The sequence below is a fragment of the Martes martes genome, assembly GCF_963455335.1.
Source record: "Martes martes genome assembly, chromosome: 4".
NCBI classification, from domain to species: domain Eukaryota; kingdom Metazoa; phylum Chordata; class Mammalia; order Carnivora; family Mustelidae; genus Martes; species Martes martes.
The window spans coordinates 167,101,529-167,124,663 of NC_137891.1; the positions used below are offsets into that span (position 1 = coordinate 167,101,529).

At 37.3% G+C, this 23,135-nt stretch overlaps 1 protein-coding gene across 1 annotated transcript in view; it reads right to left on the reverse strand.

Moving 5' to 3' along the window:
• The window catches only part of S100PBP (S100P binding protein), a 30,966-nt gene extending 8,291 nt beyond the window's left edge, over window positions 1-22,675 (reverse strand). Inside the window, 5 exon segments of the mRNA XM_080802972.1 lie at window positions 17,446-17,549; window positions 19,305-19,390; window positions 20,010-20,824; window positions 21,528-21,638; window positions 22,483-22,675. Of these exon segments, the coding sequence (XP_080659098.1) occupies window positions 17,446-17,549; window positions 19,305-19,390; window positions 20,010-20,822 (1,003 nt within the window). The 5' untranslated portion in view covers window positions 20,823-20,824; window positions 21,528-21,638; window positions 22,483-22,675.
• Between the last annotated feature and the right edge of the window lie 460 nt (window positions 22,676-23,135).

Below are 23,135 nucleotides of genomic sequence, written 5' to 3' on the forward strand. Positions count from 1 at the left end.
TGCACCAAGAAATGTTACTTTTCCTTAGCACTAAGAACTTACTGATGGACTAGGGTAACCTTTTTAGTAAGACTTAATGATCTACATCAAGCATGTATTATGTGCCAGGCACTTTGCTAAATGCTTTGTATTCATCCTATCATCTAATCCTAACCACCACACGAGGCAAATACCATGATCTCCATTTTATTCATGATTAAACTGAAGCTTAAAAAAAGATACTCATCTATCATCTTGTAAATGGGAAAGCCAGGATTCAAACCCAGGTGGAGTTAATAAACCAAAAACCTTATTTCAGCTCATGGCTCCTATCTCTTCTGCCAAATTTAGAGATGCTAACAAGAATGGAAATGTTTGAATTTTCTCTTCACAGTCTCTAACAGATGGGCTTTCTTGGACCAACAATCAGTACCATGGGTTTATTTTAAGTTGTGGCTAAAAGGTGGCAAAGACTGTCCTTTGTTTTGTGCCTAAGAATGAAATTCATCTAAGAATGAAAGAGGAAAAAAAAAACCTTAACATTTCAGGAATGAGATAAGCAATTCATCTAAACCTTAATCTATAAATATGTAGCTGACTAGTTTTAGGGACAATTCAGTCTAATAACTGTCCCTAATAAGTTAGGTCAATCGACTGTTAAGAAGGAGGAAGAGTGGAAGATGCTGAACACGTGCTCTACCAGTGGCCCTTTTGCCAGGTTTTAGATGTTACCATACTTTGAACATGACCCTGTTCAATTAAGTGTGGCACAAAACCCATGAACAGAGAATCTCTCAGCTGACTCATGACCCACAAGCTGGCCTGGCACCAACAGGTCATTAAATGAATAAATCAGATACTCTCCTTCAGAATGTGACTGCGAGCTTTAGTAATGAGAATGAGAGAGAACAGCACACAGGCAGGACTCGAAGAGAGAACGGACACACATGAGACAGCTAGGAGAGAGCAGTAGAAGCACTGGTCACAGAGAAATATCAGAAGTAATGAGAATCATTAACTCAGCAAGGAAAACGAATAGGTAACAGAGGCACCCATTTCTGAGGGGGCATGGAGCATGGATCTATGGCTGATTCTTTTTACTATAAGAACTGGCTATGTCGTTGTCTGATCTTCCGTTACTTAAAGGCAATCACAAGGTCTCTATTCCTTGTAATCAAAAATTACCTAACACAGGGAAATGAATGAAGAGGGAAAGAGAGAAAAAAATGTGCTTATAGAGGTGCAGGCTGCTGCTTTTATAAATACATTAATAGGAATAAAAAGGAAAAAAGATTAAGTGGAAAACAAGAATGCAAATGTGTCACCTCTAGGTCAACAAAACTGCAATGATCTAGTGCAAATCTTGACTGATTTCCTTGTAGACAGGGCAAAAAACAGAAGAAAGAAATAGGCATTATTGCATATATATATATATATATAATTAGTGTATTATATATATTATTATATGTATTACTTAGCTCATTTCTGAAGTGATGTATTAGATGGGGGCTAGTGAGTGACATATGAATGTCCTCAACAGTAATGCCAAGTGCAGAAGTAGAATGTATAGAACCACTGCGGCTTGTGATCTCCATTAACAATCAAAGTGAGACTTCTACTTCTAGGCATGATGAATAGGCTCACCTCCCACTGTAGGCAACTAGAAATTGGGCAAAATATATGAAACAACCGTTTTCAGACTGTTCAGAATTGTGATTCCTGACAGAAGGGAAACCACTGAGGTGAACCTAGAAACTTCTTGTGAGTCTCTGAGTCTATAATTTTTCAAAACAAAAGGTTTAAAATGAAGGTAAAACAAACACTTTGTAAATAAAACAAAAGCAGAGAGACTTCATTGCCAGCAAACATGCACTACAAGAAACTAAAAATTCATCAGGAAAAAGGAAAATAACAGATGAAGGAACAAGGGCACTGAAAATGGTAAATATGTGAGTTAATATAAAAGACTTTTCCTCATTTAAAAAAAAACTTTAAAAGATAACTTTAATATGTTGAAGGCTTAAACATATATGTATACGTAAAATGTATACAAACAATAGCATAAAGAACAGAATGGAAGGGCACCTCACTGGCTCAGTCAGAAGAGCACTCAACTCTTGATCCTTGGGTCGAGAGTTCGAGCCCCACATCGAGTGTACAGATTACTTAAATCAATAAATAAACTTTAAAAAAAAAAACAGAATGGAGATTTGGAAGTATAGTGTTAATTAGGGCCTTGTATTATATGCTAAGTGGTGTATTATTTGAAGGTGGACTGGGAGGTTAAAGATCCATATTGTAAACAACAGAATCACAGTTCTCAAGGTGTGTTCAAGAGTCCCTGGGAGTCCCTCCACCCCCTTCTGGGGCTTTAAAAGTCAAGATTATTTTCACAATAAATTTTTTCACAACAAGTAACAATGTTATTTGTCCTTTCCACTTGCATTCTCTCAAGTGTACCATGGAATTCTCAATAGGCTATATGACATGACACAGAGTATAGAACCATATATAAGGATCTAGCAGGCTTCTATTAAGGCTTCTATTAAGCCAGGCATTAACAGAGATTTGCAAAAATGTAAATCAATGCCATTCTTCTCCCCAAATTTTTGGTTTTGTTTTAAAAAAGTTATTTTTAGGGGCGGCTAGGTGGTTCAGTCAGTTAAGTGTTGGACTCTTGATCTCGGCTCGGGTCATGATCTCAGGGTTGTGAGATGAAGCCCTATCTCGGCCTCTGTACCTTCTCTCTCCCACTACTCCTACCCTCCTTTTTAAAAAAAAGAAGTTATTTTTAGAGGCCCCTGGCTGGATCAGTCAGTGAAGCCTGCCACTCTTGATCTCCGAGGTTGTGAGTTCAAGCCCGATGTTGCACACAGAGATTACTTTAAAAAAAAAAGTTATTTTTAGTAAGAACATATTATTTATGTTAACATGCAACAAGTCTATTTTTAAATATATTAATAAATATTTAAACAATTTTTCAGTTCTAACTTTTAATATGATTGAGTATATATAGATGTAACCCACGCCAACAAAAACTTTGGGGTCCTGAATTTCTAAGAGTGTAAATGGGTCCTGAGAACAAAAACTTTGAGAACTACTACCCTCTAACAAGCACTAAAAATAAAACAAAGAGGTATAGGTAATAAATCAAGCATGGAGATAAAATGGAATACTAAAAAATACTTAAAAAAGAAAAAAAAAGAAAAAAAAAAAAAAGACCAGGGGCGCCTGGGTAGCTCAATGGGTTAAATCCTCTGCCTTCAGCTCAGGTAATGATCCCAGGGTCCTGGGATCGGGCCCCGAATTGCAGGGAGCCTGCTTCCCCCTCTCTCTGTCTACTTGTGACCTCTGTCAAATAAATAAACAAAATCTTAAAAAAAAAAAAAAAAAAAAGACCAGGGAAAGATGAAAGGAGACACAAAGAACAGATCAGCAAATAGAAAACAAGTAGTAAGATGGTAGATTTAAAACCACCCATACTGACTGGACTAACAAATTAAATCACTGAGATTATATAAGACTGGAAAAAAGAAGAGCTACATTCAATTATACAGTGTCTATAAGACATCCACTTAATTTTATTATTATTACTATTTTTTTTAGAGAGGGAATGGAGAGAGGCAAAGGGAGTGAAAGAGGAAGAGAGAAAATCTTAAGTAGGCTCCAAACCCAGCACCTGAGCCCAAGGAGACGCTCCATCTCACAACCCTGAGATCATGACCTCAGCTGAAATCAAGGGTCCCACACTTAACCAACTGAGGCGCCCCAGGACATCTACTTTAGAACACAAAGATATGGATAATTAAAAGTAAAAAGATTTAAAAAAAAAGATTTTATTTATTTGACAGGCAGAGAGATCACAAGTAGGCAGAGAGGCAGGCAGAGAGAGAGGGAGAAGTAGGCTCCCCGCTGAGCAGAGAGCCAGATGCAGACCTTGATCCCAGGACCCTGAGATCATGTTCTGAGCCCAAGGCAGAGGCTTAACCGACTGAGCCACCCAGGCGGCCTTAAAGTAAAAAGACTTTTTAAAAATCTATCATGGGGTGCCTGGGTGGTTCAGTGGATTAAGCCTCTGCCTTCGGCTCAGGTCATGATCTCAGGGTCCTGGGATCGAGTTCTGCATCGGGCCCTCTACTCGGCAGGGAGCCTGCTTCCTCCTCTCTCTCTCTGCCTGACTCTCTGTTTACTTGTGATCTCTCTCTCTCTGTCAAATAAATAAATAAATAAAATAAAAATTAAAACAAAAATCTATCATGTACACAGTGGTGAAAAGAAGGCTGGATTGGCTACATAAATATGAGACAAAATGGACTCTCAAACAGAATATTACCAAGAATGTAAATACTGGGGGTGCCTGGGTGGCTCAGTGGGTTAAAGCCTCTGCCTTCGGCTCAGGCAATGATCCCAGGGTCCTGGGATCAAGCCCCGCATCGGGCTCTCTGCTCGGCGGGGAGTCTGCTTCCCCCTCTCTTTCTGCCTGCCTCTCTGACTACTTGTGATCTGTCAAATAAATAAGTAAAATCTAAGGAAAAAAAAAAAGAATGTAAATACTGAATGTTACTAAGAGTAAAAAAAAAAGTTCATAATGATAAAAGGGGACAAATGATCAAGAGGATATAATATTCCTAAAAGTGTATGCATCCAATAGCAGAGTTTTAAAATACAAGAGGCAAAAACTGACAGAAGTGAAAGGAGAAACAGGAAAATCCACAATTAGAGTGGAGATATGAACACTCCTCTTTTAGTTAGAAAATCTGTAAGGATATAGAACTGAACACCACCAGCAACATATAAAACCTCACTGAAATGTATAGAACACTCCACCAACATCAGAATATACACTTTCAAGTGCACATGGAACATTCACCAAACACACCATATGCTGGTCTATAAAAATAAGTCTCAGTACATTTGAAAGAATGGAACTCATTATCAGGAATATTCTCTGACCACAACAGAATTAAGCTAAAATAATAAGATAGATGAAAACTCCCAAATGTTTGGAAATTAAATAACACACTTCTAAATAACCCATAAGTCAAAGAAGTAATCACAAGGGAAACAGAAATTGCTTTGAGCCAAATGAAAATGAAAATATATCAAAATCTGTGGGATGCACCTAAGCAGCACTTAAAGAAAAACCTGTAGCTTTAAATGCTTATAGAAGGGGTACTTGGGTGGCTCAGTTAAGTGTCTGCTTTTGGTTCAGGTCATGATCTGAGTCCTGGGACTGAACCCTGCACAGAGGTTGGGGGGGGTCCCCCACTCAGCAAGGAGTCTGCTTCTTCCTCTGCCCTTCCCCCCTTGTGCTCACATACACGCTCTATCAAAATAAAATCTTTTTTTTTTTTTTAAAGATTTTATTTATTTATTTGTCAGAGAGAGAGAGAGAGCGCTGGCAGACGGAGGCAGAGGGAGAAGCAGGCTCCCTGCCGAGCAAGGAGACCGATGTGGGACTCGATCCCAGGACGCTGGGATCATGACCTGAGCCGAAGGCAGCTGCTCAACCAACTGAGCCACCCAGGCGTCCCATCTCAAAATAAAATCTTAAAAAAAAAAAAAAAATGCTTACAGAAATTAGATTCCAGACCAGTGATGTAACCTTCCACATTAAAAAGCTAGAAGAAGGGCGCCTGGGTGGCTCAGTGGGTTAAGGCTCTTCCTTCGGCTCAGGTCATGATCCCAGAGTCCTGGGATCGAGCCCCACATAGGGCTCTCTGCTCACCGGGGAGCCTGCTTCCTCCTCTCTCTCTGCCTGCCTCTCTGCCTATTGTGATCTCTGTCTGTCAAATATATAAATAAAATCTTAAAAAAAAAAAGCTAGAAGAACAAATTAAACCCAAAGCACGTAGAAGAAAAGCAACAACAAAGTGGAGAAAAGAAAAAAAATGTAATAGCCAAAAATAATACAGAAATATGAAACTAAAAATTTGCTTTGGGGGCAAAAAAAAAAAAATCCATAAAATTGATAAACCCTTAACTAGACCATCCAAGAAAAAAAAAAGATAAATTACCAATATCAGAAATAAAACAGTGACCATCACTACAGATCCTATAGTAATTAAAGGAATAATAAAGGACCATTATGAATAATTTTATGCCAATAAAATAATGAACTTAGATAAAATGGACAAATTCCTTGTAAGACAGAAATTATTGAAATGGACTCAAAGAAATTCTGAAAAAAAAAAAAGCCCTCCAGGGTTAGATGGCTTCACTGATAAATTCTATCACACATTTAAAGGAAGAAATAATACCAATTCTACATAAACTGAAAGAACACTTCCCTACTCATTTTACGAAGTCAGTACTACCATGATACTTAGAGGACAATACAAGAAAAACTAAAAATCAAAACTCCTTATAAACAAGACAAATAAGACATAAAAACTATTAAAAATATTAGCAAACTTAATTAAGGATAATTCAGTAAGGACAGTGAGTGTATCCCAGGAATGCAAGTTAGCCTAAGAGTCAAAAATCAATAAATGTAACACACCACATACAGAATAAGCTGAAATACTATATGACCTTCTAAATAACTGCAGAAAATTCAACAGGCAATATTCACCACTCATTCATGCTAAAAACTCTCCCCAACCTAAGAACAGAAGGGGAACTTCCTCAACCAAACCAACAGAAGAGGAACTTCCTCAAACCTGATAAAGGGTATCTATGATAAACCTACAGCTAATATCCTACTTAATGTACTGCAGGTCTTAGCCAGTGCAGCAAGGCAAGAAAAAGAAACAAAAGGCCTACAGATTGGAAGGAAAAAATAAACTATCCTTATTTGGAGAGAGCATCATGTTAAAGCAGAAAACCCTAAGGGATTTATTAAAAAGTTACCAAGTATCAAAACCACAATGAGATAGCACTTCACATTAGTCAGAATGGCTAGTACCAAAACAACAAAAAGTAACAAGTATTGGTGAAGATGTGGAGAAAAGGGAAACTTTGTGGACTACTACTGGGAATGCAAACTGGTGCAGCCCTATGGAAAACAGTACTGGAGGTTCCTCAAAAAATTAAAATTAGACATACCATATGATCCAGTATTCCACATCTGGGTATTTCCCCAAAGAAAGCAAAAACACTAATTTGAAAATATATACGCACCCCTATGTTTATTGCAACATTATTTATAATAGCCAAGATATGGAAGCAACCAAACTGTCTATAATAGATGGATAAAGGAGATGTGATACATATATACACACTCTCTCTCTTGAATATTAGTTGGCCATAAAAAAGAATGAGATCTTATCATTTGCAACAACACAGATGGGCCTACATGGTCTGATACTAAGTGAAGTAAGTCAGATAGAGGACAAATATCATGAGTTCACTTATATGTGGAATCTAAACAACAAAAAAGACTCAAACAGACTCTTAAATACAAAGAACAAACTGGTGGTTGCTAGCAGGAAGACAGGGGGAATGGGTAAAACAGATAAAGGAAATTAAGAAATACAAACTTCTGGTTATGAAATAAATAAGTCACGGAAATGAAAAGTACAGCATACAGAACACTGTAAATAATATTTTAGTAACATTGTACGGTGACAGATGGTGACTACACTTATGGGGGGGACAGTTCATTAAATTATAAAAAGCACTGAGATATCGATGAATGAATTAACAAAATACGTGCAAGATCTGTACAATAAAAGGTACAAAATGTTAGACAGAAATTAACAAGGCAATAAATAAGTGGAAATATATCCTGTCCACAGATTAGAAGGCTCAGTATTGTTATGACGTCAGTTCTCCCCAAAATGATCTATTATAGATTCAATATAATCCCAATGAAATACCCAATAGGTGTTTTTGAACAAACTGACAAGCTGAAGTTAAATTTTTTTTAAGTTAATTTTTAAAAAAAATTATAGAAATCCAAATAGCTTCAAGACTTGCTATAAAGTTATAGTAATCAAGACAGTATAATATTGGCATAAGAATAGACATGCATACCAATGGAACAGAATAGAGAATTCAGAAACCCATGGAAAGGATAATTTTTTCAACAAATGGTGCTAGAATAACTAGATATGCACATATAAAAAAGAACCTAAGCCTTTGCAACACAAAACTCACAATGAATAGTATGATCACTTTGGGGAAAGTTATACAAACACTATATGACTCAGCAATTCCACTCCTCTAATTATTTACCGTGGAGAAATGAGAACACACATCCATACAAAAACACATATATAAATGCTCGTAGATGCTTTATTCGTAACAGCCAAAGACTAGAAGCACAAATGTCATTCAACAATGACTAAACTACAGTATATTAATACAAGGAAAAATTCAGCAGTAAATTACAGAACTACTGATATACACAACAACATGGATAAATATGTAAAAATTATTCCAAGTAAAAGAAGCCGAACACAAAAGGACACATATTGCATGATTCCATTTATATGAAACTCTAGAAAAGACAAATCTAATTATAGTGACCAAAAAGAAATCAGCACTTTCCTAGCACAGGAGTCGGGCAGGGACAGAATGACTGAGATGGGGCACAAGGGAGATTTTGGGTATAGTGGGAATGTTCTATCAATCTTGACTGTTGTGATGATTTCACAAATGCACAAATTTGCCAAAGCTCAGCAAAATGTGCCCTTAAAATGGGTACATTTTATTGCATGTAAAGTATACCTCAGTAAAGTTGATTTTTAAAAAAAGGTCAAGGCATCCAGAGAAACAGACTGGCTGTATGAATTTATCTCCCCTTGCTCCTAACATCCCTTACTAAATCAGAAAAGAAAGGTCTCAAATAAATGGTCTTAGCAACCATCTAAAGAAACTAGAAAAAGAGCAAAGGAAACTCAAAGTAAGCAGAAAAAAAGGACATAATAAGTATCAGAATGAAATCAATGAAATAGAAAATAGAAAAATAGAGAAAAATCAGCAAAACAAAAGCTGGGTTCTTTTTTAAGAAAGTATTACATCATAGTGTTCATAAACTCAGCCAGACTGAGAGCCAGCCTGAGAGCCAGAAGAGAGAAAACACAAATTACTGATACCAAAATGGGAAAGATGACATCACTACAGAATACCATGTAGAAGGCGGGGCACCTGGGTGGCTCAGTCGGTTAACCGTCTGACTCCTGACTTCCGTTCAGGGCATGATCTTCCAGTCATGAGATCAAGCCCAGTCACCCTCCCTTGGGCTCTGTGCTCAGAGCAGTCTACTTGGGATTCTCTCTCTCCCCTTCCCCTGTCCCTAACTGCACACTGGTTTTCTCTAAATAAATAAATAAAAATCTTTAAAATAAATAAACAAACATAAATAAATAAATACATAAATTCCCCATAAAAGGGAATATTATTAACTTCATGCTAATAAATTTAACAACTTAGATGAAATTCTTTGAAAGACAACCAAAGCTTACCCAAAAAGAGATACCAATTCTTCTATACAAACTCTTCCAGAAAATCTGAAGAGGTAGAAATACTTCCCGATTCATTCTGTGAGGCCAACATTACTCTGATACCAAGACCAAATCAAGAAATTATAAGTACAGGGGTGCCTGGGTGGTTCAGTTGTTAAGCATCTGCCTTCAGCTCAGGTCATGAGCCCAGGGCCCCAGGAGCCCAGGGTTCCCAGGGTTCCTGATCAGCAGGAAGCCTGCTTCTCCCTCTCCCACTTCCCCTGCTTGTGTTCCCTCTCTTGCTGTCTCTGTCAAATAAATAAATAAAACATTTAAAAAAAAATAAAGAAATAAACTTCTTAAAAAAAAGAAATTACAGGGGCGCCTGGGTGGCTCAGTGGGTTAAGCCTCTGCCTTCGGCTCAGGTCATGATCCCAGGGTCCTGGGATCGAGCCCCGCATCGGGCTCTCTGCTCAGCAGGGAGCCTGCTTCCCTCTCTCTCTGCCTGCCTCTCTGCCTCCTTGTGATCTCTGTCAAGTAAATAAATAAAATCTTTAAAAAAAAAAAAAGAATTATAAGTATAGACCAATATTAAGGCAGATGCAAAAATGCATAGTAAAATTTTAGCAAACCAACCCAATGCTATTACTTTACAAGGATAATACTTTAAGACCAAGTGCAGAATGCATGAAAACCAGAAATGTACCACTGGCTTAACACTAGAAAATCAAATATCATTCTCCAATTAATGGACTTTAAAAAACACAACAACACTGTATGATCATCCTAACAGATGCAGAGAAAGTATTTGACAAAATCCAATATCCATTTCTAATGAAACTCTCAACAATCCATAAGCAGGAGAGAACACTGCAAATTTGATAAAGGGTATCTAGGAGATACAGCTAACATAATAGTTAACGTAACAGTGAAAGACTAAATGCTTTCCTGCTAAGATCAGCAACAGTTACTTGAATTACTTGTATTAAGCATTATACTGGCAGTTCTAGCCAGTACAATATGGCAAAAAAATTAAGTAAAAGGCATCCAAATTGGAAAGGAACAAGTAAAAATGTGTTTATTTGCTAATGACACGATCATAGATAGAGAAACTGAGGTGATGGACAAAAAAGGCACCAAAACTAACAAGTAGAGTTTATTAGCAAGGCTGCAGAATAAGATCAATGTATAAAAATCACCTGAATTTCTATACACTGTCAATTAACAACCCTTCATAAGGATGGGAGCATATACTGCTGGTGAGAATAGAAAACAGTACAACCACTTTGGAAAAGTTTAGTGGTTTGTGTTTTTTTTTTAAAGATTTATTTATTTGAGAGAGAGAGAGAGAGTGTGTGTGCATGAGCTGGGAGAGGGGCAGATGGAGAAAATCTCAAGCACTCCCCACTGAGCATGGAGCCCAACTTGGGACTCAATCTCACAACCCTAAGACTATGACCTGAGCTGAAATCAAGAGTCAGATGCTTAACAGACTTAGCCACCTAGATGTCCCAGGTTTGGTAGTTTCTTAAAAAATTAAACATATACCTACCATATGGCCCAGTCATTTTACCCCTAGATTTTTACTCAAGGAAAATGAAAGCATATCCATACAAAGATTTGTACATGAATATTCTTAACAACTTTATTTTTAATAGGCAAAATTTGGAAACAACCCAAATGCCCATCAATAGGTGAATGGATAAACAAATTGTGGTATATTTCTATAATAGAATACTACTCAGCAGTGAAAAGGAATAAACTATCAACAAAATTATGAATTTCAAAATAATTATGCTTTGAGAAAGAAGCTAGTATATATACTGTATGATTCCATTTACATAAAATTCTAGATATTACAACTATAGTGACAGCAGATCAGTGGTTGCCTGGGAAATGAAGGTGGCAAGGAAAGGCAGGAAGGAGGAATTACAAAGAGGCACAAAGAAACTTTGTGGTGTGGTATATTTATCCTAATTGCAGCTAGTTTCATGGGTGTAAAGAAATGTCAAAACTCAACAAGTTGTACATGTTAATTTTGTGCAGTTTACTATATTCGACTTATTACTCAAAAAAGAAAATCGAGGCACCTCGTGGTTCAGTTAGTTAAGCAACTGCCTTTAGCTCAGGTCATGATCCCAGTGTCCTGGGATTGGATCCCATATGCTTCTCTCTCCCTCTCAAATAAATAAATAAAATCTTTAGACAAAACAAAAAAAAATAAAAAAAAAGAAGAAGAAGAAGAAAGAAAGAAAGAAAAAATCTTGAGATAAGCAATTAGCTCATAAAATAAGAATAACATAATATGCAAAGGGAACAAAAAAAGGAAAAAAACTCTTAGAAATCATAAATGTGAATATGAAAGTAGTCAATAAGAAGAAAATGTCCCAGCAAATGGAGTAATTTGCATAAAATAATGGATAAAGAGAAGACTAAGAACTTTCCAGAAAGAAAAAAACAGGTTACATTAAAAGGAATAAAAATTAAATTATAAATACTGTGACTGTAATAACAGACTTTTTTTTTTAAGATTTTTATTTATTTATTTGACAGACAAAGATCACAAGTAGGCAGAGAGGCAGGCAGAGAGAGGAGGAGGAAGCAGGCTCCCTGCTGAGTAGAGAGCTCGATGCGGGGCTCGATCCCAGGACCCCTGGGATCATGGCCTGAGCCGAAGGCAGAGGCTTTAACCCACTGAGCCACCCAGGCCCCCCAATAACAGACTTCTTAACAAGAACATTAGATAAATGCCTTCAAAACTCTGAGGAAAAATGACTTTGAATTTAGAATTCTATACCAAACTACCAATCAAGTATGAGGAAAGAGATGTTTTCAGATATGGAAGGGCCACCCAAATTTATCTATCACTTTCTTAGAAATTCTCAAAGAATGTGCTCCACCAAAACAGATCAAGAGGAAGAAATGGGGATCTAGGGGTGCCTGGGTGGCTCAGTGGGTTTAAAGCCTCTGCCTTCGGCTCAGGTCATGATCTCAGGGTCCTGGGATCGAGGCCCGCATCGGGCTCTCTGCTCCACAGGGAGCCTGCTTCCTCCTCTCTCTCTGTCTGCCTCTCTGCCTACTTGTGATCTCTGTCTGTCAAATAAATAAAATCTTTAAAAAAAAAAAAAAGAAAAAGAAAAAATGGGGATCTAGGAACAGGATTCAATGCAGAAGGGCAGTAAAGGCAAACACTAGGATGACAGCTCTGCAGCAAGGCTAGAGAACAAACAGTATAGATTGGAGCAGAACACAAGGCTCTAGAAAGGTTTCCAGAAGAAATTTTAAAGGAATTGATAGATTACTGGGTATCTCTGAACATTTGTGGAGGGGCACGACACAGACACACAGGCAACATAGATAAGGAAGTAAGTTGCATTTGTAAAAAAAAAAAAAATTAGTGATAAATTAATTCATAGTTTAAAAAATAAGTGAGGCTATGAACCACTCCAGAAAAACAAATGATTCAAGAAAATGAAACCACAGTATACTACTGACTTTGCAGTGAGCAATATTCAAATAGCTGTAATACTGACGGATATGGATAGAACAACCATTTAAGGCAACTACTACCAGAAAACAGAAAATAATAAGCGTTGGTGGGGATGTAGAGAAACGAACCCTTGTACACTATTGGTGGGGTTATAAAATAGTACAACCACTGTGTCAAACAGTAAGGAGGTTCCTCAAAAAATTCAAAGCAGGACTACCATATGATCTAACAACTTCTAACAACTTCTGGGCATAAATCCAAAAGAACTGAAAGCAGGGTCTTGAGGAGATAGGTATCTCTAGCAGATAAGCACCTAAGTTCAAAGCAGTACCATTCACAACAGCCAAGAGGTGGAGGCAACTCAAGTGTCCATTGAAGGATAAATGGATAAAGTGTGGTACATTAGTCAGCCATAAAAAGGAAGGAAATTCTGGCACATGCTACAACACAGATGAACCTTGAGGACATTATGCTAAATGAAATAAGCCAGTCACAAAATGAAGAGTACTGTTTGATTCTACTTACACGAAGTATCTAAAATAGGCAAATTCATAGAAACAGAAAGCAGTATGGTGGTTACCAGGACTACAGGGAAGGAAAAAGGCTGGTTGGTTTCTCATTTGTTTTGTTGTTTTTTAAAGACTTTATTTATTTATTTGACAGAGAGAGACAGCGAAAGAGGGAACACAAGCAGGGGGAGCGGGAGAGGGAGAAGCAGGCTTCCCGCGGACCAGGTAGCCTCACGGAGGGCTCAATCCCAGGACCCCGGGATCATGACCCGAGCTGAAGGCAGACGTGTTAAGGATTGAGCCACCCAGGTGCCCCATGGCAGTTAACACTTTAACCAAGTAATCAAACTTAGCATCACTATTAGATCACCTTGTCATAAGGTGGTGCCCCAGTATGATACAGGATAACACACAACAGTACCTATGAATTACACCAGCCAGAAATGCTTACTCTGAATCTAATCCCTCCTCTACATCCAACTTCCATTTCATAGGAAATACAGGCGAATAGAAGAGCAAGTTAAATGACACCACAGGGAAACAATCAGACACAATTGATAACGTGAGACAATCTACAAACAAGTGACCTAGATTAAGAGAGACTAAGGAGACAATAATTAAACATGTGAACCTTGGTTAGATCCTGTTTGAACAATACAAGAAGACATTTTTGGGACAACTGGAGAAACTGGAATACAAACTAGGTATTAGATGATTTTTAAAAATTATAATTAAATACATATTTCAAAAAACATCAATAAAAAGTGTTTAACCTCACTAATTATTAAAACAAAGTATGTTAAAATTTACCTATCAAATTGGTGACAATAAAAATTAATACAATTTTTGGGGGCAGGACAATCTGGTAACATGTAACAGAGGTTTTCAAAATATTTATATACTTTACCCAGCAATTCCACTTCTAGGTATTCATCCTATAGAAATAAGAGTTGTACATAAATATTTATTGACCAGAATGTTCACTGCAGCATTACTAATGAAAATGGGACAACCTAATTATCCAAGATGGAATAATTATATAATACTTTCTAATCATTAAAAATCTTGAGATATTTAACATGAAAAGGTACTTAGAATACAGTAAGTATTTGGAAGGTAATAGCTATTTTTTGTGTTCCCAGAGGGCTGAACTAGAAACTACCACTGGAAACTACAGGGAAGCAGTTCGGCTCAATGTAAGAAATAACTTTTCTAAGAATTAGAATTTTTTAAGCAATGAATGGCCTGCTTCATGATTTAATGAGTTTTGTATTATTAGAATTCTAAGCAAAGGCTGAATGGTCACTGGACAAAGATATATAGAGAAGACTTATATGTTAGGAGAGTAAAGAGAAGATCTTAATGGCCTTTTCTACGCTAAGAATTTATAATTCCATATAAAGTTTTCCATGAGCTGGAATGTCAGGAAGAAGTTGTTCGTATTTCTTTCTAAATGCTATTAAGAGACTCACGTGGCATTAAACTAAAAAGAGATACTAGAATAATGAAGTCGAAGGATGATTTACATTATCATATTTTATATCAATAATATACACATTATTGATAAAGTGAAAGATGACTAACCTAGTGGAAAGGATTCAAACTGAATTGGCAGGAACTACATTTGAATCTACTAATTTTAATTTCTCTGTATCTAATAAAGAACTTGAACAATTATACTTTTCCAAGGTGACATAGCACTATACGTATCAAAAAGGACAGGAGGCACTATATGCTTCCTCTGTTTGCTTCTGGCTGCTCTTCATATATAAATAGAGGAGCAATGAAATATGCCCCCCACTCTCCCTTTGCAAATGAGTATATAATCTTTAAATTCTGAATGCACGAATAGTGGGCAGTGGGAAGGAACACAAGAACATGGTATCATACTAGGTTCCTAGAAAGCAGAAGCAAGCAGTGGATGCCTGTGAAAATTTTAGAATAACTGGTGATGTTCACAATTCTTAGACATCAAAAAGGAATCCCCTAAAAGATACACTTTTTAAAAAAATAACTTTTTATTATGGTTATTTTTTCAAATACAAAGTAGAAAATAACATAATGAACCCACACATAACTATTACTCAGCTTCATTCACCAACATCTTGTTAAAGCTATTTCCTCTAATTTTTCACGGTTTCGGCTTTTTTTTCCCCAAAATTTGAAAACCAGTACCTGGCATCATACAATTTTACCTATAAAAACTTCAGTGTGAAAGGATACCCTTTCTCGCAAATAATACCAAGTATTCAATAAATGTTGGCGACCATGGCTAGGTACTATTCTATCATTACATTTGTACCTAAATTTTCACATATGTTAAGCCTCATTATTATACCCATTTTGCAAATGAGAAAACGGAGTTTTATTGGCTCAAGGTCACACAGCCGGTAAGCAGTGGAGCTAGGATACGCACCCAGAAGTTAACTCTAGACTAGACTTTACTTTCCCAACCACTAAAGTATGCTGTCTGCTCTATCATTATCCTAGTTGTTCCTCGTGGGATATAAATTATTATGGTATAGTGGGAGAAGGACTGCTGAATGGGAAAGAGACAGGAAAAGATGCTACAAACATGAGCAGCTGCTCACAGCTTTTCTTGTGAAATTTTCTTTTCTAAATGCCCCAAATGAGAAAGGAAAATATAATTGGATATCATCATTCCGAATTGCCTAGGACATAAAAGAAAGTCACTTCACAGAGGGAAAAGCAATGTCCAAGTCTCTTCCACAGAGGTTAAACATACACATGCCCCTCCAATCAATGACCCAGGTGAAGGGGGTCCAAGCCTCTCTCCAAGGGAGAGGAGTGTCTCTAGTTCCACCAGACCTTTAAAATAGTTCAAACAAAGAGAGCTCACAGAGGGCCGAGCAATCAGTGCAAGTAGCATTTGAATGCTTAATGAAATCTGTGACTAAAAAATAAAAGGACCTGGAATAAAAAATTCTTCTGGCTGATGTAGTTCTAGAACTACTAAATAATTAACGATTTGTAAGGAAAGGGGCATCTCCTCTGAATCTTTTAGCCAAAAGTTCCCCTAAAACTCTTCCTAGTGATTTATGACAGATCTTCTAGTAACAGAATTATCTTCCCCATGGAGACTACCTAGAGCATCCCTCTTCCCCATCTTCTACTTTCCCCAAACACAAACAGAAGTGCTTCTTCCTTGCTCCTAGTGCACTTTATACATAATTCTATTAGAATTATATCTCTACTGATTAGAGATATTCTAATCAATATTGTGGTATAATTATCTTTTCCTTCTGTGAGCTATCAATTCCTAGAGAGCCAGGACCCTACTTCAGTCCTCTTTACATTTCCAATCCCTAATCTTCAAACCTAGCACCACTGAAAGTGGTTGAGAAAGGCTTGCTTAATGAACAAAGAAGCTGAAAATGATGGAATATGGAGCAATCTTTATGAGAAAGAATCCTTTTATCAGTACCTCTCTGATCTCGGCACCTTCATTAGAGCCCACAAGTTCCCCTCCCTTTAGGAGTTTTCCCATCAGCTACTAGTCCGGAATGAATAATAACATAGACAATAATCTCTTGAGGGCTGGAGAAAGAAGAGCTTTTAGTGAGCCAGGGAGAAGTCAGCTTGAAGAATTTGGAAGGTAGTCAAAACCTTTTAAGAGCTCTTATTCAAATGTCAAGATGCAAAATGGTATTTGAAATGCTCGCTTTTTACATTTAAATCCTAAAGGAAACAGGGAAAAGAAATAATTCTAAATAAAAAACTAACGATTACTAAGCAGCCCCTGGTCATCCACTTCTATTTTTCCAACAAAAAATTCCCTATCCAAAAACTATGAATCTGGTTACAGCCCTCAACCACGGGGGAAGCACTCTTCATGTACTGGTATGAGTCTCCTTAGATCCCCTCTAATACTGGTTACCCAAACCACTTAGGATCTTATTTGGTTAGGCAATCCCTTCAAGTAAAAATCTGTGGGTAGGAAAGTTCTCTCTCTCATCAGTTTAAGAAAACTCAAAATAATCTCCCAGTTTAATCCATATTACACTGGAAAAAAGAAAAATCCCATCATATCTTTTTACAGGCCATTCTACCATGTTACCTTGGTTAGTGTCCTTCGGGTGTGTTATATGAGCAATGACTTCCTTGAGATAACTTTCCTTCTGCTTTTCTAGATCTGACTGTGAAAACGTCGAAACATTAGTCCTTGAACAAAGCAAATCAGGAGGAAAAACAGTCCATTAGAAACATGAGTATAGTGCTTTGTAGAGAGAACTCATATATTGCTGATTAGTTAGAACAACTAACTTTCAGAGGCAAAATACTCTTTTAAGATCCAGTGACAGAAAACATTATTAGTCACATAGTATAAAGCTGAAATCAAGCATGGAGATAAGGTAAAAAGGAAGATGAGAAACAGATAAAAACTCCTGCTAACAAGGCATAAGAAAGTGAAGATTACCTAGTCCCTAGAGAAAGAAAGCACTTGTTGAGTAATTCAAGGTTAATCACGACATAGCTAACTTGACAGAGCCACAGAAAAACTTAATGAGATACACGACATAGCTAACTTGACAGAGCCACAGAAAAACTTAATGAGATAAAGACTAAGAAGAACCAGCTGGATGTGGCAATTAGAACACTGGTGACCTTGGCAAGAACAATGTCTGGCCCTTGCTCATCCTTATTGCGCTGGTAACTGCGGAGTCAGTGGAAGAGATTTGAGATAGTAAGTATATAACTGTCCCAAGTAGCCTGACTTGGCTCCTTGGTATAATTTCCACTGTAAGTCAGTCACAAAGTTTCCCTCAATTATGCAAACAAAACAAAACAAAACACCAAAAAACTGGCATTAGGGAGCCTAATCAAAGGGGACTTTAGCCTTATTTCTAATTTATTTTTGAAAATTTAAAGCAGTGGGGTGCGTGGGAGGTTCAGTCAGTTAAGCATCTGCCTTTGGCTCAGGTCATGATCCCAGAGTCCTAGGATGGAGCCCTGCATTGGGCTCTCTTCTCAGCAGTGAATCTGCTTCTCCCTCTCCCTTTGCCTGTTACTCCCCCTTGCCCGTGCACTCTCTTCCTCTCTCTTTCTCTGTCAAATAAATATATAAAATCTTAAATAAAAATCTTTAAAAAAATAAAAAATTTTAAGCAGAAAGACTTAATATCTGTGTAATCAAAAAAATTTTTTAAATCTCATTTTAAGGAAGCCAATCTGACTCAACCTAAAAAACAGCTTTGTTAATTGAGAAGGCCCATGTAGAGACGACACTGCCATCTCCTGGCAACAAGAGAACAGACTGAAAAGATGACCCAAATCTGCAATCTCCACTAGAATTATTCCCCAAGGACAGCTGCATTCAAGTTAGGCGAGAGAACAAAAGGATTTTCTACATAATTTTATTTAATATCTGTGTTAAAATTAGGGGCTCCTGGGTGGCTCAGTGGGTTAAGCCTCTGCCTTTGGCTCAGGTCATGATCTCAGGGTCCTAGGATGAAGCCCCACATTGGGCTCTCTGCTCAGCGGGGAACCTGCTTCTCCTCCCGCCTCCACCTTGCCTCTCTGCCTACTTGTGATCTCTCTCTGTCAAATAAAAATAAATAAAATCTTAAAAAAAAAATTATTCTAACCTCTTGTCATACCTATGACCAAGCTTCCGGATGCACAGGAAAAGAAATCTTACATTTATACAGTGCTTTCACTAGTAAGTCTCTTTCACTCCCTAAAGAACTCTGTGAGGCAGCGGAGAAGGCATCTTTAGCCTCATTTGTTAACAAATAAACTGAAGTCACAGGTCATGTGACTTGCCCAAGGTCACACAGGTATGCATTAGCAGTCCCAGAACTTAAAAGTATGCTTACACCTGGTACATGGTTTTACTCTACACTAAGGGAGAACTGAGGTGGGGAAGAAAGAAATTGAAAAGAGCCAACAGAAATCAGAATATTATCATACTGTTACCTTCTTTTGTTTTGCAGAACAGGAATGACTTTGCCTAGTCTTCTCTCATTGACTTTCAGCCTCCCCGAATCCTTGTCAAGAACATCCTGCTTTCGTTCAGAGCAGAAGGAAAGATAATTATAAGGAAAAAGCTGAAAACACTATTTATGGACATATTCTTAATAAAGGCTACAGAGACATATTTCTGAACCCTCCTATGTACCAGGCACAATGACAGATACTTTAAATGAGATAGTGATTGTAATTTTAAGGAAAAGAAAGAAACCCTAAGTGGTATGCCCATTTGATAAACAGGGAATCAGGCTCAAAGAGGTTAGGTAAATTGCCTAAGCTTTTTCAGCTCTTCAGGAGCTGATCAGGTGCTGTGCCTCATTTAGTATGGCACCAGAGATTGAGAATTAAGCTGAAACCCATAGAAAGGGGAAATAATAGTAAAATCATTACTTTAGTAATTATTCAGTAAGTAATAATTTAATATTATATACCAATTATTAAATTATTTCATTAATCCTTACTATACTGTGAAGTATTATTTAGTACAATATATGGGTAAGAAATATGAGGAAACAGAGAGGCTAAACACTTTTCCCAAGGTCACAGTTCTAGTCAGGATTCAAATCCCAATTTGTCTGATGAATACAAAGTTCTGCTATACAGCTTTAAATGAAAATAATTTTTCTATCTACCTTGAAAAAATATACTTACTTTGTTTGATGAACTGGAAACAACCGGAAACCTCACTTCACAATTTGATTTATGTGATCCATTCTTCCAGGATGACCCCGTATTAGGAGTCTCTGAATGGTCCACAATCTGAGAGAATACTGGTGTAGGTCTCTTACTCTCAGGTATATTTTTATCAGACATAGTTTGTTCAAAGTCACTGTCCGAAGGAGAAGAGAGTGGGGGCACATCCCAAGCAGAATTACTGGGATCAATCCCTTCAGACTCAGTGCAGAGTTTGCTCTCATTTGGGCTAAGACCATCTTTTCTCATCTCTTCCCCAGGGGAGGAAGGTTTTTCAGTATCTTTGAATGAATCAGTCTTGTCCTTATCAAGCACAGTATCACAAACTGTTGGATCAAATGGTGTAACAACTGTTATTTTTATAAGATTCTTTTCTAGTGCAAAGTGTCTGGTTAATGGTTTAGTAGGAGTTGGTCCATGACCAACTGATGTACTTAGTTGAGGTAGTTTTAAGAGTCTGGAGGTCTCAGCTACTGGTCCCAAGCTGTACAATGAATTTTTCTCTTGGGAAGTGTCAAACAGAATTTGACTTGCTTTCTCTCCTTTCTCAACACGCCTGCTATCATCCTTAAGGTCGTCATCCTTCAAGAGCTCTTGAATATCTTCCTCTGTGAAACTGAAATGGCCATCATCTTCTTCTCCCTCAGACAGATCCAGCAAGGAGTCATCCAACCCATCCTCATCCAAGGAACCCCAAGAAAATGGGGCATTGTCTTTAGGCAAGAGAGAAGTTCCAGAAGACTGTTCAGAGGACATTAGTGAGCACGTCATATCTGGAAAAATAAGAGGCAGTCTCACTGAGAAACACGAATTACCCCTGTATCTGTTCAACAGTGGCGGTGTCCCTATATTTCAAATTCTTTGCATTGTGACTTGTAACATGAGAAATAATTTTAAGATATTTAACCTTACCAGAATCATGGAAATACACATTAGAACAGTGACAGACTTTTGTTCCTAACAAAATAGTGAAAATTAAGATGCCATAATATCTAAGTTGATAAGGATGTAGGAAACAAGCATCCTCAAACACTATCAGTATCAAAGAGTATAAGTCAGCACAGTATTTTGTGGAGTAATCTGCAATATCATTTGACCCCACAATTTCAATTCTGTGAATTCTTCCTGCAGCAGTACCTACACAAATGCACACGGATACATTTATAAGGATGCTCAAAGCAAAATTATTTAAAATAGCCAAATATTAGAGACAACCTAAATGTCCATCACCAGAACTGCTCAGTGAAATCATGGTACATTCATACTATGGAATACTTTAAAACTATTTAAAAATATAATGAAGTAGAGCAGTATATACTATCATGGAATGATATCCACAACATACAAATAAAACATATATTATGTAAAATGTTTGGATTCTTACAGTTTATACTTTAGAAAAAAACAAATGTATAACTTCTGAAATTAAAACAAAACAAAACAAAACTTTAAGAATATAAGAATTGTCTTCCATACTGTGTGGAGCTGCTGGTGTGATCTCTGCCACGAGACCAAATGGAAAAAGGTTTCAGCTCCCGCTAGCTGTTCCTTTCAGGAGACTTGTCAAAATGATTGACTCCCACCTTCCTGCAGGCACAAAGAAAATTAGAGGATCTTCTCATCACTTTCAACTCTGCTCATTACAAAGTCAACTGTATTATGCTTTAAGGTGCTCCACCTATTAATTTTGATCTTGATTTTTTTTTAATACCAGAAAGTTGGATTTTGAGTCAAGAACATCAAAAAAACCTTTAGAGGAAAAATTATGCAACTAAGGAACTAGTTTTGTTCCTCCCAACAATTTTGTACTTTCTTAAGAATATCATTTGCTCCAGCAAGATGAATACTGGCTTGGGAGTACTGAGATCTTGCTTGTAGTCCTGGTTCTGTCACTAACTAGCTGTGATAATTTGCATAACCCACTTAACCATTTGGACTTGTTTCCTCATTTATAAAATGGGGACCAGGCAATGTCTAAGATTCCACCAAGATACTGAAGTCTCATTTTCAATTTATATATAAATGCAAAGAACAGAAAAATATAAAGAGAACTGATGACTATTAAAACCTATGAGGGAACTGAGATGTCAAGGGGAGACTTCAGTGTCATTCTACTTGAAAATCTGTATATTATTTATACAATTAAAACCTAGCTTTTAAACAGTGATGGACCTAAATTATTTTCTAGATGGGAAGGTGATTAAAACCTTATATTTCACATTATGTCAACATCTGAGAAGCTATAAGAAATGCCTAAACACTAAACTCAATAATTTGGAAAGTGCCTTCCGTGACTTTCCCACCCCGCTTTCCCTCCACATCCTGAATTCTAGCTTTTTAGTTCATGCATTCTTTCAGAAAACATTTTCTGAGCACTGAGCAAGATAACATGTTTCTTTGCGGCTTCTTAAAAAATAAAGACACAGGGCACCTGGGTGGCTCAGTTGGTTAAGCAACTGCCGTTGGCTCAGGTCATAATCCCGCAGTCCTGGGATCCAGTCCCACATCGGGCAGCTCCACAGGGAGTTTTCTCCTCCCTCTGACCTTCTCTCCTCTCATGATCTCTCTCACTGTCTCTCTCTCAAATAAATAAAATAAAAAAGAAAGATACACTTTCCATACTTAAAGAACGTATAATCTGGGCACCTGGGTGGCTCAGTCAGTTAAGTGTCCAACTCTTGATCTGGGCTCAGGTCTTGATCTCACAGTTGTGAGTTCGAGCCCCACATTGGGCTCCAAGCCCAGCATGGAGCCTACTTAAAAAAAAAAAAAACAAGTATAATCCTCCTAGGGCAATAAATTGAAAGTTATGCACCAATATGAGAAAATATAAAATGGTATGAACAATAAAGTTCTAGAAAAAGAAGGAAAGGAGAGGATTACAGAACTTTAGAGTCAGAAAGGATTTAGATAATGTACAACATGGTGACTATAGCTAACAATACTGTATTTTATATTTGAAAGTTGCTAAGAGAGTAGGTTTTAAAGGTTCTCATTACAAGGAAAAAAACTATGTGAGGGTGCCTGGGTGGCTCAGTGGGTTAAGCCTCTGCCTTCGGCTCAGGTCATGATCTCAGGGTCCTG